The 15,768-nt window shown below is 37.2% G+C and overlaps 2 protein-coding genes across 4 annotated transcripts; both read right to left on the bottom strand.

Annotated features, from left to right (window-relative positions):
• Nucleotides 1-223: 223 nt before the first annotated feature.
• Nucleotides 224-2,414, bottom strand: ppil3 (peptidylprolyl isomerase (cyclophilin)-like 3). Its single transcript, XM_027138366.2, has 6 exons — nucleotides 2,285-2,414; nucleotides 1,998-2,072; nucleotides 1,597-1,690; nucleotides 843-910; nucleotides 636-754; nucleotides 224-558 (listed from the first exon to the last, which is right to left on the bottom strand). Exons 1-6 carry the CDS (start codon nucleotides 2,372-2,374, stop codon nucleotides 432-434), a joined length of 573 nt encoding a protein of 190 aa, XP_026994167.1. The 5' UTR covers nucleotides 2,375-2,414; the 3' UTR covers nucleotides 224-431.
• Nucleotides 2,415-3,220: 806 nt separating this feature from the next.
• On the bottom strand, nucleotides 3,221-14,035 carry lrrc8ab (leucine rich repeat containing 8 VRAC subunit Ab). Of its 3 annotated transcripts, none has more exons than XM_027138362.2 (5): nucleotides 13,807-14,035; nucleotides 12,544-12,713; nucleotides 11,403-11,757; nucleotides 9,175-11,278; nucleotides 3,221-7,134 (listed from the first exon to the last, which is right to left on the bottom strand). In XM_027138362.2, exons 4-5 carry the CDS (start codon nucleotides 11,269-11,271, stop codon nucleotides 6,859-6,861), a joined length of 2,373 nt encoding a protein of 790 aa, XP_026994163.1. In that variant the 5' UTR covers nucleotides 11,272-11,278; nucleotides 11,403-11,757; nucleotides 12,544-12,713; nucleotides 13,807-14,035; the 3' UTR covers nucleotides 3,221-6,858. The 3 variants fall into 3 exon arrangements, with proteins under 3 accessions (XP_026994163.1, XP_026994161.1, XP_026994162.1); XM_027138360.2 differs by having other exon boundaries at nucleotides 11,403-11,702; XM_027138361.2 differs by lacking the exon at nucleotides 13,807-14,035 and having other exon boundaries at nucleotides 11,403-11,702; nucleotides 12,544-12,717.
• Nucleotides 14,036-15,768: the final 1,733 nt, after the last annotated feature.

The raw sequence follows: 15,768 nt of genomic DNA, 5'->3' as shown, positions 1-15,768 counted from the left end.
AAAAGTCATGCTAATTCAAAATTAATTTAAGAGTCAAAGGCAAATAAAGTCACAACCATATCTCTGAGCTGTGGATGATCATATCAGCAAGTGTGGGTCATCAACTAAGAGTGCAAAAAAACAATCCCGTTAAATAGAAATCTGAAGGTGGTGATGGAGGATGTATTTAAATGTTGTTTTTTAATCCCTTCTACAAAATTTGAGTTGAGAAATGGAAGACAACTCGACACAATCGCGTTTTTAATAATATTTTTAAAAATCATACACAATTAAATTTCCTCTTTGTAAAACAAATAACATAAACAAGAGGGGGAAATGCACATAAAAATAAAAAACTAATCACAAGATTTAAAAAAAAGTGTTCTGTACAAACATTAAACCTCATCATTATTAAAGAACTGCCCTTACAGATCATCCTGATCAACAAAGCCCTAAATGGCAAACGGGTTTGCGTGAATAGTCACATCTTTAATGCGGACATCATTCGAAGGCCGAAACGTCTTTTCATGAACGGGTAGTTTCTCCAACTCATCCAGAGTCTCTAAACCATCGATTATTCTAAGGAAGCAAAGCAAAGTTAATTAGTGATCATTACACTCTGGTGTACTGAACTCAGCAAAAGGACAATGACATACTTTCCAAACACTGTGTATTTCATGTCCAGGTGTGGCTGTTTGGCGTAGGTGAAAAAGAACTGTGAAGCGTTGGTATTAGGTCCGTTATTTGCCATTGCCACCACCCCCCTAACATTGTGCTGCTCAGAAAAAAACACAAAAACAAGGCACTGTAAGCAAATTTGTTCTTCTTCAAGCAGATGCATTTTGATTGTTTTGACAACATACTTTTAAATGTTCGCTGAATTCGTCTTCAAATTTTCGCCCCCAAATACTTGTTCCTCCTTTTCCAGTTCCTGCATTAAGATGGAGACAAAATTTATTTAATAGTTTAATTTTATGATTCAATTCTGAGCAGAACTTTTGGGTTTAAATGTCAATCCCCAACAAACTCATACTTCACCCACAGTGTATTTTAAGTGAATACTAATCATGGTAAAGAATTCACCTCTAGCTAAAGACAACAATGCAGCAGTACTTTAATCCTTTAGTCTGTCTTGCTCCCTCATATCATTTGTGCACTCAGCTCAAACCAAAACAGCTTTCAAAGCTTCAACTGTCATGTTAATATCACCACCAAGACTAACACCATCACACAGATCACTAACCTGCTCCTCTGAGTCTTTGCTTAATTTGTCAGCACTTTATGTTGCTAAGACTTCTTACATGTCCTTAGCCCTGTCTTTGTTTTATGTAGCACATTGATCCTGGAGAAACGTTGTCTCACTTCACTGTGTACTGCAACAGCTATATATGGTTGAAATGACAGAATCTGACTGGTGTCCCAAACATTTGAGATTGATCATTAATTGCAGCAAACAACCTCCTTCTTACCCGAATAATAGAAATACAACAACAACAAAAATCATTAAGTGCTTCTTAAAGATTTTAAAATAAATACATTTAACACATTTAATATATTTGTAAAATATTTAAACATTTGATTTTAGACTTTTTACTTTAAAAATGATGTGATATTTACCTGTTGGGTCTCCTGTTTGGACCATAAACCCTTTAATGTTTCGATGAAAGATGCAGCCGTTGTAGAAACCACTTGCACACAAGGCTAGAAAATTCTGTTAAATACATTTTACACAATACATTTAGAGACACGTAAACACAATTAAATGTGCGTTGGGTAAAATAAGGTGTGCAGTTGTTAGGTGAGTTCACAAAGCCCCGCCCCCACAATCTACAGCGTCTGATTGACAGACGAAGCATCCAAACACAAACAAGCATCCCGGAAATGACATCAGTTTATTTCTTCAGTTTTCTTTTAACAGGATATTTGTACAAGTATAAAATGAACCAATTTTGACTGTTGGACCTTTAGAAATAGGAGTAAATCTTCCATGGAGAGTTTGTGAAATGATCGTGTCTCACCTCACAGGATTTTGGAGTCCGCTCACAGAAAAGCTCGATTTTTAAATCCCCGAGGTCTGTATGCAAGGTGACAGACTGAAAAACAATCATGTATTTAAAGATAAATACTTTCATATTCACTCTAAAAATACAGTGAGCAAAGTAAACAGAAGGCGAACACGAGTGTAAACAAAGAAACTCACGTCTAACAGCCTTGTGATAAAACTAAATCTAACAATAATGTTATGAACTGTTTAATAAGATTATACTGAAGAGTGAAAGACAATATACTGAAAACTATTTTTTACCATTGTAAACCGAGTTAAGGTTGCACTCCACTTTCTTGAATGTGCCGGTCTTGGTGCCTCGTTAAAAATGTTCCGGAAGAAAATGAACATGTTATTATAGTTCCTCTTCTTATTTCGTGACCGCGTAATGCCACCTAGTGGTAGAGTGGTGTCATAAAAACCCACTGGGAATAACGTGGGTACAGGAGGCTTACAGCTGACACACACAATGGAAGTCTTTTTTCTGTGCAATTATTATTTACAGCATTTACCAGAATCCCTCATTCATATCGACTTCCAGAAGAAATTTTAGAAATGCAATACATTTAATAATAGATTTATTACATGCCCATATTAGTACAATTAGGTCAGGGTCTAAGAGTCTTTTGCTTTACTAATTAAGTGCTTGATGAAAAGGAGGGTTTTCAGTCTTTATTTGAAGACAGCTGTTTAAACAGCTGGGGGAATGTATTCCACCACATGAGGCTAAGAAAGAGAAAAGTCTTGGTGTATGACGTCCTTGTACATTATTGTGGCCCAAGCTGAGCCTGGCTGTAGGTTTGAAGGGAATGTAGTGGTGTGATCATTGTCTTCAAGCAGTTAGGGGTCTGTTTTTGGTTTTGAAAATCTGATGCGGGTAACTTCAGGAAGTCAGCTGAGAGAGTGAGTGATGTGGGATAACATACCAGTCAGCTTTCATAGCTTCACCTGACATGCTAATATCACTACCAATACTAACGCATAGTGACGCATAGATCGCTAACCAGCACAGCTGAGTCTGTACTGTAACTCAACTGCAAAGTATAAGCTGCAAATTAACATCAATCTGAACACTGCTGAAAAAATTTAAACTCTTCCTTCTATGTTTCTTTTTCTGCCCTTATGTTTGAGATTGCTGATTTATTACCACCGTCATCACTACATGAGCAACGGAATAACGGAAACACAACCAACAAATTATCACCAGTGTCAAGTAAATTTATTACATATGAGTTTATTAAATTTCTGTCTGTAGGATGGACAAATTTTCCACATCATGACAAATCAATGAGAAATTAAACACACTGAAACCAGATAAATAAAACATACATCTAACATGATATCTAATATTGTTACAACACTAGTTAGTATTGTTTTGGCAAATCAAGCATGTTTTGTGCCAAAGACAAGGACCTGTGTAAAAAATTAAACAAAAATATTCTATACTGTGTAAAACATGGTACAAGAAATCATATTGCTTTAATTCAGCTAGAGGAATCGTCTACACTGCAATAGACTAAATGTTTGGATTAAATGTATTCAAACAGTCAGAGCAGTTAGATTATGTGTTTAAATGGCTTTAAACATAAGATCATATAGAAAGATTTCAGTGGGCTTTATTTTGGAGCCAGCACTCTGTATATCATCTTGCACTTCACTATAATCATTAACATCAGCAGGGAAAGATTATTATATGTGGCAGCGTGGCTTCATGATTACATAAAACTAATAGGTAAAGATAGTTTTAGACAACACCGAGCAAAAGAATCCACTAAAAAACATTCTGTGATATAAAAAAGCATATAAATAGAAATGAACAAATAATCAAATATTCTGTGTTAGAAACTGCAATGAATGAAGATACTGTAGGAGAGGAAAGAGACTGATGAATCCGTCAGTAGGAAGCTGAATGGGATTAACCTGAGTAATACTTTAAACTATTAAACTCTGGGAAAACCTCGTAGCTAATGATGTATTGTACTAATACAAATTCAACACTGAAGTAACCTAATACATTATGTAATTAAAAAAAAAAAAAAAAAAAAAAAGGTTTGAAAGAAACAGCTCTTGAGTCGCTACACAAAAAGTCAGCGCTACATAACTGACAACGTTCACTCGTATAAAGTGGACTAGATGTTTCAATAAAATGAACGAAAGCCAGCACATGGCACAAAACTTCACAAAATGTTTTGATTGTCTTATCAGCAGTGCATTTTTCTTCATTATGAAATTTTCTTCATTATCTCGATGTTAAGTGTGACACTGAATGTGAAAGGATTTGAGGATCAGAGCCTCTGGTTGATAAATTGCCCTTAAGTATTATATAATAATGCACAGGTGAAAAGCATCATTTTGACACTGAAAACCAAAACGTATTAATGAACAAAAAATAAACCTACATCTTCATGTATAAGAAATCATATTCACCCACATACTGTACGTGACATACGGTAGAAACCTGAGTGTGTGTGTACATGAATGCTCATGAGTACGAGTTTCAGCATGTATTTGCATTGGAGTTAATTCGAGTGTTGTAAAGACGTAAACACTCTGAACACACTTACAGTACACCGATTACTGACCCGAGTCTCACATACTGTAGAAGAAAGATAACACACATACACACACACAAAAAAAGTGCTGTGTTCTACATCACAAATACGGACAGTGTATGAACTGGTAGCTCCACCACAGCTTTTGAACAAGTATTGTTTTCACTGCAGAAATGATCATTAAGTGCACTGAATAAACAGGTTTTACCCTGTGGTTCAAATCCCTTCCACAGAACAGAACAAATGACATTCATAATATGTTGAAAAAGGCTGTATAGCCAGTTACAGTGCTAAGACACTCAGGTTATATTAAATGTATACACACACCACATGTATCCACAAACACTTATATCTTGCATGCATTTAATATTTCCTATTATCATATGTTTGTAAAATGCAAATCTGACCAAAACTCTCTTGGCTCTAAAGTCTCTCTCTATATTTTTAAAGAGGGTGATTTCCATTTTAATAGTTCTGTAAAGGGAATCAGATCTATTTCAGTTCACAATTAAGACTTTAAAGTGCTCATGACACGAGTTCACACCAGAGGTGGAAGTGTGCACTCATTTAAACATTACTCACGTATCACCATATAGATACACATCCTGTCCCTATTAATTCTAGACACAGAAAGTGTTTTTTTCGGTGTTCAGTGCTCATTCCAGCTTGTCTTCACACGTCTTATTTCCTTCATGCTGTTAACCAGGGTGGAAAGTAACACCACACTACATGTGCTCTCATTACAGTAGCAGAGTACATCTTTTACTGTATCAGCATAATATACTGAGAATAATTCAATCATGGTACTTTAACTTGAGTTTTTCATTAAAATACTCAACTTTGCTGCGTTATTTTTTTTAATCATTTACAGAGAAAATAAGTCAACTGTAAGTTGTAAGTCAACGAAAGAGTAGGTTCAACTTTTATATAATTCAAATGATAAAATTAAGCAGTTTTCTCCCAAAAGGTTCATACTTCAGGTGACATACTTTATTTACCTGCAGCGGCGTCTGGAACACTGGAGATAGATGAGCATCCATGGCCCAATTTATCAGCTATCTTCAGTTTTAAATGCTTCCAAGGAGACTGTGGATTTGTCGATATTCACAGCTCAACATTTAAACTACAGGAACATGTACAGCTAAGCCCTTTTCTAGCTTAATGAACTAAACAAGCTAGCAGATGTTTAGAAGCTTTTCAGTATGAAACCTTATGATGCTATTTTATATTGTGTTAAATATATCTAAGTGCTGCTAATGGGACCCATCACTCGGCAAACTCGAGGCCGACGAGCTGAAACACAGCCTGTTGTCTCATGCTGTTTTATACTGCCCAATTCACCTTACAATTATAATAAAGAAACAGCATGTGCTGCACTACTAATAACTAGCTCTCACGCCAGAGCCGTAACATAGTGACCGCACGTATACGGCACGCTACGCTGTACAGTGTATATGGGTTCACATTTTACAGAGTTCTATGAATATATGGGTTCTAGACCCAGGTATAAAAATGAAAAAGTGTCAGGAATTGCATTTGATTCCTGAAATTTATCCTCAGAAATAAATGCTGGAAAAAAAGGATGATGGAGCACAAACAAGGACAAGAGAAAAGGGAGACGACGAATTGGTTCTTAGCAAAGATAAGGCTCTGTGAGTTCTTAAATATCTTGCCTAATGTTTGTATTTTCCATATTTGGAAAACATAAATGAATAAATCAAAGTTAGAAATGAATAGTGCAAACACCTAAATAGTTTGTTAGCCCTTCTTTAGTCGAGAATCATCCTAGTCTACTTTCAGAGCTTAAAGTTTGTTGATGGAATTCATAACATGCTTTTTAAAAAAAGAAATGAACAGCATTGCATCATGGTCCTTTAAGGACTCACAGAATGCTGAAGTGGTTTGAAACCCCTGGCCTTCAGGAAAATGTGTCATCTTTAACGTTAATTAGCTCGGTAATGAAGCTAGCCAGCTGAACATTTGGCTAACGTTCCGTTTGTTTAAATACCGTTAATAATCAAAAGTGAGTTCACTTCAGCATGGTTAGTTAACATTAGAACAAAATAGAACGGAAAACATTTTGGAGTAATTACATTCAGACTACTTTTTCTTTTAGTGGCAGTACATTTGCTCAAGTCAGTGTGTTTTGTACTCTTTCCACCTCTGGTTATTAAGAACGCTTGAAGAGCTTGTCCTGAATGTCACTCTATGATGCAGTGTGCTCAATTTCTCCATCCAGCTCTGGATTCAAAAACAACGGTGTGTTTAAGAAGTGTGCTTCTCTCACACTGCCTCTTTTTCAGCCCTCCAGAGCTGCTCTTTAACCTCAGTGGGAAGGGTATTGAAAATAGGCTCCTCGACGATCAGGCCGCTGCGCTTCAGCAGTTTACACTCTCCCAGCTCCACAGGCAGACACTCCAGCCCGTTCCCCCGGAGCTCCAACTGCGTCAGGTTGATCAGCTCACCGAAACGAGAGGGCAAAGACTGCAGGTAGTTATTGCCCAGGTTCAGAGTGCGCAGCTTCTTACACTGGAACAGCTCAGGAGGAAGCTTCTCAATCTGAGAGCAAAGCAAAAGGGAGAGGAAACAAATAAACAGTTAAATTCATATAGACAACATACAGAAAAAAAGTAGAAATAAATAACTAACTTCAGTGTAATAGCTGTGGAGAAAAAATGGAAAAATGGAAAAAATTATACAGGCCAGGCCAACTGACATTCTAATACTACACACACACACACACACACACACACACACACACACACACACACACACACACACACATATATATATATATATATAAAAATATAATGTACTGAACTATTTAGAAGAGCCCCACAGGGTGTGATCTGTAGCTCAATATATATGACCGTGCATTTCTGTAGTTTCACAGCAACATTGTAGAAACGTTTTATTTTGAAGTTCTATGAAGCAATGTTTTGGTCAGGTTAAAACAATACAGTGTTCTCTCAGTCACATGATGGTAAACAGTCCATCCAGATTTTCATGATTCTGTGATTGCAGAACCTCAAAATCAGCAAACTGTGGTATTCTGAGTGAAATTTCTCAAAATTAAAATCACAGATTTTCAGCAGATTTGTGCCAATATGTGTCATGACATCACAACACAAATTCAGCCAAGATCTCTTAACGTGCCTCTAACATGACTACAGAGCCATCATTGAAAGCCATTTCACATTGCAAAAATCAAGCAGTTTTAGCCGCAACAATCACAAAAGGCTCGATATCCGGGAGGAACGACTGAACATGCTCAAGGTTTTATTTCCATGAGCGTTTTCATGCACCACTAGAGTCAGAGAAAAAGTCACTATATCCATGTACATTCAGATCCATAAATATCTGAACATTGTTAAAGTTATTTTCGTTCTACCACAGAAGGTTGAAAATAAATTCGGCGTTTAGCTCAGGAGTTACTGACGGGAAAACTTCAATCTGTGAATATGCGGCCAACTTCCCGCTCCTTCAGTTCTCTCCAGCGCTGGAAAGCTGATCCTATATTAACACGGGTCCTACTTCTTGCCTTATCGTAAGCCTTTCTTTGCGTTCTTTCTTTGTTTTTATCCTCCATGTCAATGTTAAAACCGCTTTCTGTTAATGTCACACATGCGCCCATATTGACAAGACCCGCCCTTTTCTGCTCATTGGCTACACGTTTGTTTTGATTTTTGTTTAGTTTGTCGTTCGACTCATTTTCTGAAGCATTTCTGAAGCATATCCCAAAAGCTGTCAGTCCCAGTGCTGTAGGCTTTTTTCAACCACTACAACACTAAAAAATCTAACCACATTCACCAATGAAAGAGTAAAAACTTCATATATAGAAAACAAGCCAACTATTTAGTACATTCCTGAACAGAAGGAAAGCAGAAGTGAGCTCTGGAAAACCAACAAATTAGACCACAGAAAACAAATGAGGAAGAACAAGCAGGAAATGAAGCTGCTGCAAAAAACAGTACATCACCAGGTAAGAAAGCCAGCACCTGGTGATGTCTATGGGTTCAGACTCCAAGCATTGACCAGTTCATTGCCCAGTTAGTTTTGATTCTTTAAAAATTGGGTTGGGGACAAATCGTAAGAAATGTCCTGTACAATCCTAGACCATTAACTTAATTTGGATGGAAAATGCTTAAAATTACATTTTTATTAACAACTGAGTGACTTGAATTCAGAAAATGTCATACAGTTTCATTTTTATTGTTTTCTCTCATGCAGTATAATTCATTTATTCAAACTGGATATGTGTTACCAGTAAAGTTATACTGAATCTGTAGTAGTGCTTAAAACTGTCAAATTCTGAAGTTATATTTAATCTAAAATGCTTAACTCTAAGACAGAGTTTCTTATAGGTTTTGCAGCCAAGATCCACTTCAACTACTAGTAACTAGCCGATCCAATATGAGAATGTTTTAGTCTATTTTTTTTGTTGAGTTAATAAAATATAGATAAAAGTGTATAAGGACTATAATAACTCTACAATAAATGTAATAACATTGATCATGATGGGCTATGATTTTCAAAACTGCAACAAAATATAGAAATTGTGGATTGAACTGAAAATAAACCAGAAGATTTCTGACTCACCCTATTGGCAGTTACTGCAAAGTACTGTAGGTTCTGAAGGCAGCCGATGTCAGCTGGGATGTTTGATAGATTGTTGTAACTTAAATCGAGATACCTCAGTTTACGACAGAAAAACAGCTGACTTGGGATTTTCTCGATCTTGTTCCGGTTCAAATAGAGACGCTCAAGGTTGTTCAAAGTGCCTATTTGGATAGGGATGTAGGCGATCTTGTTGTACCAGAGTTTCAGACCTACGAGCCTATGGAGATGCTGAAAGCTGATGATTTCCTCAATGGTTTTCAGGTTGTTGTCCTTCAGATCGATCTCCTGCAGGTTGTGGAGGCTGAAGATGGAATGGGGGATACGCTCCAAGTCACAGCGAATCAGCTCCAGCTCGGTCAGATTCACCATCTTCTTTAAGCTATTAAGAACCATCAGTTTGGTCCCCTCGTTGTTGATGGAGAGTTTTTGCAGGTGCAGTCCAACGTCGGTGACGACCTGCGGCAGTTTGGTCAGGTTGCTCTTCAGTCTAAGAACCTTGAGACCTTTTAGTTCTCTCAACCCATCGATCACAATGTAACGATTGTTCTCAGCGCTCAGATTCCCTGTAAGCTGCAGCTCAGTCAGGTTCTTCAAACTGTAGATCCAAAGAGGTATTTCTTTAATGTCAGTGAACTTTATGTGCAAGGATTTCAGGTTTTCTCTCAAAAACGCAAGAGCCGGTGCTTCTATTTTAGCCGGGGTGTGATACAGCCACATCTCTCTCAGGTTTATGAGTTGTGCAATAATAGGTGGAATGGTGACATCAGGGATCAGTTCCAACTTAAGAACCTCCAGGTCCAGCAAGTCGAAGACTGTATCTGGGATTCCACTGAGCATAAAGAGATGGAGCTCTAACTTGTCTTGAGAGTTCTTAGTGATTCTTTGTCGAAGTTTATCAAGGGTCCACTCGTTGTTGAGGTTAAGCTGGCGGAGTTTGTTTTCACTGACTTCTGAGAGGAAGACAGCAAAGCGCTTCGAGTAGAGAGGATCATACTGGTCAATCATGTGCAACATAAAGGCAAAATCATTCTTCACATCTGGAATGTCACTGTAGCTGCTCTCTTCTCTGATAGACTCGAAGGAGTATTTCTTAAGGGAACGGCGGAGCATCCAGCTGAGTGTATACATGCAGATCATCCCGTACACAACAACAAGACTTATGTAGAAGCAAGCCAAAATTTTGAAAAGTGTGGCGAGCGGATGAGCACAATTAAACATCTGATAACCGGTAAGATTCTCAATGTCCACACTACAATCAACACTGAATTGAATATTGTGGACATAGTAGCCAGTGTAACAGATGATAAGGATGAATTTAACTACTTTGATTATGGTTTGTCGAATGTACAGGCTATAGACGATATCTCCTTCCTCGACATGAAGCCTAAATTTTTTAACCTTTTCAAACAGAGCTTTAGCCTGTTCGCCCTCTTTTTTGTCCAAGACGCCATTTTCAGAGTGGTCGACAATCCCCTGCTCAAAGCGAGACTTGGTGGTAGACAGCATCGAAACACTGGCCTCTACGTCTTCACTCACATACGATCCTTTTTTATCGATTGAGCCGTTCATTTTCCCTAGAGCTTTAGGATCGCTTTCCTCGACCACTGTCTCAGACAATGCTCGCGTGGTCCATGGAGAATCAAAACATTTCAGAAGAATGGAGACAAAATGTTCCAGTTTGGAACTAGTCCAAGGGAACTTGAACCAAAAGTTGCTGCAAGCCAGGAAGATCAGCGTGTGCAGCAGCACCAAATATGGGAAATACTTAGCAAACCAGTGAAGCTTGTTTTCATAGCACACAGCATCGACATAGTTATACTGGTGTCTGTCAAGGTCGTATCGGATTCCCTGTGGCTCAAAGGCAGCCTCGAAATACTTTCGACAGGTTTCATTTACCACCCATTTGCAAGGCAGGCAGATCATCTTGTCCTGGGTGACTTGTAAGGTTCCTCCAAACACTGCAATCATCAGCATCACGACAGACAGATAGTCTGTGAACACGTCCCACCATGGCTTCAAAATACGGTATGCAGGCTGAGTGTCCACAAAGTACCGCAGCTCAGTAATGGGAATCATTGTTGATCTGAAATTTAAAAAAAAAATCAATAAAGAAATAACGACAGGAGCTCAATACACTTTTCTTCCACATCTTGTGAAATGATTTAAATAAAAAAAAAAATAAAATAACAATAATAAAGCAGCTTTACCAGAGGATGGATACTCTCTGTTCTGGCTTCATCTGCAAGAACAAGGCTCGACCAAGAGAACAATTTGGCTTTCTTGTCAGCTATTATTAACCGTTTCCGCTAATAACACTCAAGAATTGTCTCTTCTCGCTATGGAAAGAGAGTCCATGACCCCAAAGTTCAGATCCTGTTTGTCTTTGGGAGGGGCAGAGGCTCAGCAGTGGCTCCTCTGTGCGCCGTTATGTTACCTAACAGCGCACATGGTCAGTCAGGAATCTGCACTCATCACAGTCCAGCGTGTCAGGATGAGGCACCGATTTCCTGTCAAGATAAAGGGGCACCAACGTCAAAACACCCCCAGCAGCAGCTTAATTTACTGAAAGATAAATTAGAAAGAAAGAAATGAATGAATGAGAGAGAGAGAAATAGATAGATAGATAGATAGATAGATAGATAGATAGATAGATAGATAGATAGATAGATAGATAGATAGATAGAGAGAGATGGAGAGAGAGAGAAAGAGAATAACAAAATAATGTTTGTGTTTTTAATTCTATGTGAGAACAAATGTGTCCAGTTTGTTGACAACCTTTTTCTTAAACTGTGTCTTTGAAACTTAATGCGACCAGAAATAAAAACACTATTTCTTCAGACCTGTTAAGATCTTGATTAATTGTATATTACAAACACCCTTAAGTACTTTTCCCAACAGATAAACACACCACAGTTAGCATTATCACTATTAGCCAGGTCATTGATGTAGCTACAGGATGCTGACACACAGGATAATAAACACACAAGTCAACAAGTACAGACTCTTTAATATCGAAATAAATCACTTTAGAATTACAATGAAAACCATGAAACCACAGTTAATTCATTAATTAAGTAAACGATAAAGACCGAAAAGCCTCTCAGGGACCATTATTTGAACACTAATGATATTATAATCTACATGAATAACCAGCTGGATTAAACTCAACAGTACTAGTTGACTTGGTGTTAATAGGTTAGTGCGATCTGGGATACAGCCATTGCTCTATTAGCCTGCTAGCACCTTCACCCGGTTATTATTGTCACTATTATTGTTCTTCAACATCAGAAACATCCAAACGTGCTGAAAAAACCCCAATAGCAGTTCATAGCAGTGGCAAGAACTTACCGAGGTTTGTATTTCTGATGATCATATTTGGTCAAGTTTGATCACTATAGATCATTTTCCCAGTCAGATTATTTGTCCCTTTTTAAAAAAAAAAAAAAAAGGCACCGCTGGAGACGGGAATAAACTGGAAACAGCCGATCTTCATTCAGTGTCGTTTCACCACCAGGACGCTAGGGAGCAGTAGGGTATAAAAACAAATGTGTCTGTACCCATCGTAACACACTACTGCCACCGTGTGATAAACAACACTCAGTGAATTATAAGTAAATAAAAACTCTCACAAACCAGTAAATAATCAGTAAATAACAACACGCATACCAGTAAATTATCAGTAAATAAAAACTCTCACAAACCGGTAAGTAATCAGTAAATAACAACACTCATACCAGTATATTATCAGTAAATAACAACACACATATAAGTAAATTATCAGTAAATAACAACACACATCAGTAAATTATCAGTAAATAACAACACTCAAAAACCAGTAAATAATCAGTAAATAACAACACTTATATCAGTAAATTATCAGTAAATTACAACACACATATCAGTAAATTATCAGTAAATAACAACTCTCATAAACCAGTAAATAATCAGTAAATAACAACACTCATAAACCAGTAAATAATCAGTAAATAACAACACTCATAAACCAATAAATTATCAGTAAATAACAACACACATACAGTATCAATGATCAGTAAATAACAACTCTCATATCAGTAAATTATCAGTAAATAACAACACACATATCAGTAAATTATCAGTAAATAACAACAAAGAGAAGGATCAGACCCGGTGTATTTGTTTATTTGACCATTCTGCAATAAGGTTTATTTAAAATATATCCAGGTTAACCCTGTAGACAGGTCACAAATTAAACTTAATATTTATATTTGTATATATATTTTAATATTATATATTTTCTTGTTTCATTCAGTATCCACTGCAAGTAGAAACATTTTTTCCTGCAAGTAGAAACACATGATATGGTGGTACATTATTCTGGGACTGTTTTGCAGCGAGTGATCCAAATGTTTTTGTGAAGATTAATGGTGTCGTTAATTTTGTTAAATACCTGGATGTCTTAGCCAAAAACCTTTTTGCTTCTGGGAATAAGTACAGACTTGGTTATGGATGGATCCTTCAACAAATGAATGCCCCAAACATACCCAGAAATCAAGACAGAAACTGCACAAAATCTGTGTTTTGCCATGACCATCTATATGTCTGGATTAAACCCTAATTAAAACCTCATACCTGAAGTTCAGATACCTGACCTCTGAAGACTGCAGAGGGTAGTCTGGACTGCTGAGCATATCACTGGCACAACTCTCCCCACTCTTCAAGACCTGTACTTCTCCAGAGTGAGCAAAAGGGCAAAGACAATCACTCTGGACCCCTGACATCCAGCGCATTCACTCTTTGAACTATTGTCATCTGGTCGATGCTACAGAGCCATGAGCACCAGAACGACCAGACATAGGAACAGTTTCTTCCCTCAGGCAATCCATCTGATGAACACTTAACATACATCTGATGAACACCTAACATACACAGAACAAACCCTGTTCTTACATTGTTTACATGTACTCATTTATATTTCAATTTGCAAACAAATTCCTCGTATGTGAAAACATACTTGCCAATAAAGACCTTTCTGATTCTGATTCTAATTAAATGTAAGATTATATAGGTGTTCTGTATATTTACACAGTCCCCCCCAAAACAACTGAAACAACAAGGCCAGTTCATTGTGCTTTTTGGTCTGAGATCAAAAGATAGATACAAATGAGATGAGAGTTTAGGATTTCAGGTTTTATTTCCAGTTTTTGGTTTGTTTGTTTGTTTGTTTTTTACATATAGGTGTGTTAAATTACATAAAACATTGAAACTTTGGAACTTTGGAAACATAGAAACATAGAAACTTTGGTAGCAGACCTCCCGATTTTTAACACTAAATATTTTAATGCATATTCCTAGCTTCCAATCCTCGCATCAAGTCTGGATTACTTAAATTACCAATTTATTGGTGTTTGTTGTTGCTGGTGATGTTGCTATTCTTTTACAGGCTTTTAGATGTTTATGTCAGAGGTTCTCTCCCTTTAGTCCCCTCTTCAGGAGGTGAAATGCTGCTCAGTTGGTTAAGGTCTCGTGATTGACTTCAGTCTAAAACCTTCCACCGTTTCCCTTGATGGTCATTTGATGTGCTGGTAGTACATGTTGAGTTATTGTCTTGCAGCAATATGAAGTTCTTCGCACTTTAATTTGGATATATTTATCTGTAAATTGACAGACAGAATGTTTCCGCGATCTGAATTCATTTTGCTGCTACCATCATGAGGTACAACATCATTAGGATTAGTGAGTCCTTTCTGGAAACAGCAATGCAAGACTAAGCCGTGACACCCACCACCATCATGTTTCACAGATGAACTGTGGGTTTTGGATCATAAGCAGATCCTTTCTTTCTCTTCACTTTGACCACTCTATCACTTTGGTTAATTTTGGTGCCTGAAATTTTGTAGCTCGTCTCTATTCTTCTTTCAAATTCCAAGCTTTCTGATTCTTACAGCTGATAAGAGGTTTGTATCTTGTCTTATGGTCTTTATATTTCCGTCTTGAAGTTTTCTTTGAATGGTGGATTGTGATGCCTTCACCACTGCCCTGTGGGTGTGGTTCCTATTTTCACAGGTTGTTGTCTTTTTAGTATTTCTTCAAAGCTCTCACAATGTTTCTCCTTTCATTCTTTCATCTTTCAGCTGTTGTTATTTTCCATGACTGAACGATTCAGTGTCTCTTGCTCAGTGGTTTATTTCTTTTTCACAACATTTCAAATTATTGTGTTGGCTATGCACAATGTTTGTGCAGTGCCTATGATTAAGTTGACTACTTCTTTTGTCTTGCTTTTTACCCATAGTCCGTACTCTGATCATCACAATGGCTTATGCTTTTTCAGAACAAATCTAGTTGTTCAGAGCTATTTATTTTTTAAATGCTCATTTAAACAGGACACAACTGGGTAACAAGGAACACCTGTCAATCATTTCATCCAGTATATTTGCTCACCAAAAAATTGGGTGGTCTGATACAATATGTGCTCTGTTCTTTATCTTGAACACATCTGCATATAAATAAGAGCTGAAATTTTTAAACTCTCTTTTCATATTCATCTTTTGATCTTAAACCCAAATGTCTTCAGTCTACAGAAAAAACAAATGA

This window comes from Tachysurus fulvidraco, chromosome 9 (assembly GCF_022655615.1).
Source record: "Tachysurus fulvidraco isolate hzauxx_2018 chromosome 9, HZAU_PFXX_2.0, whole genome shotgun sequence".
Taxonomy (NCBI): Eukaryota; Metazoa; Chordata; class Actinopteri; order Siluriformes; family Bagridae; genus Tachysurus; species Tachysurus fulvidraco.
Note: the sequence above shows the minus strand (reverse complement) of the source record. Positions and strands in the feature narration are given on the sequence as shown.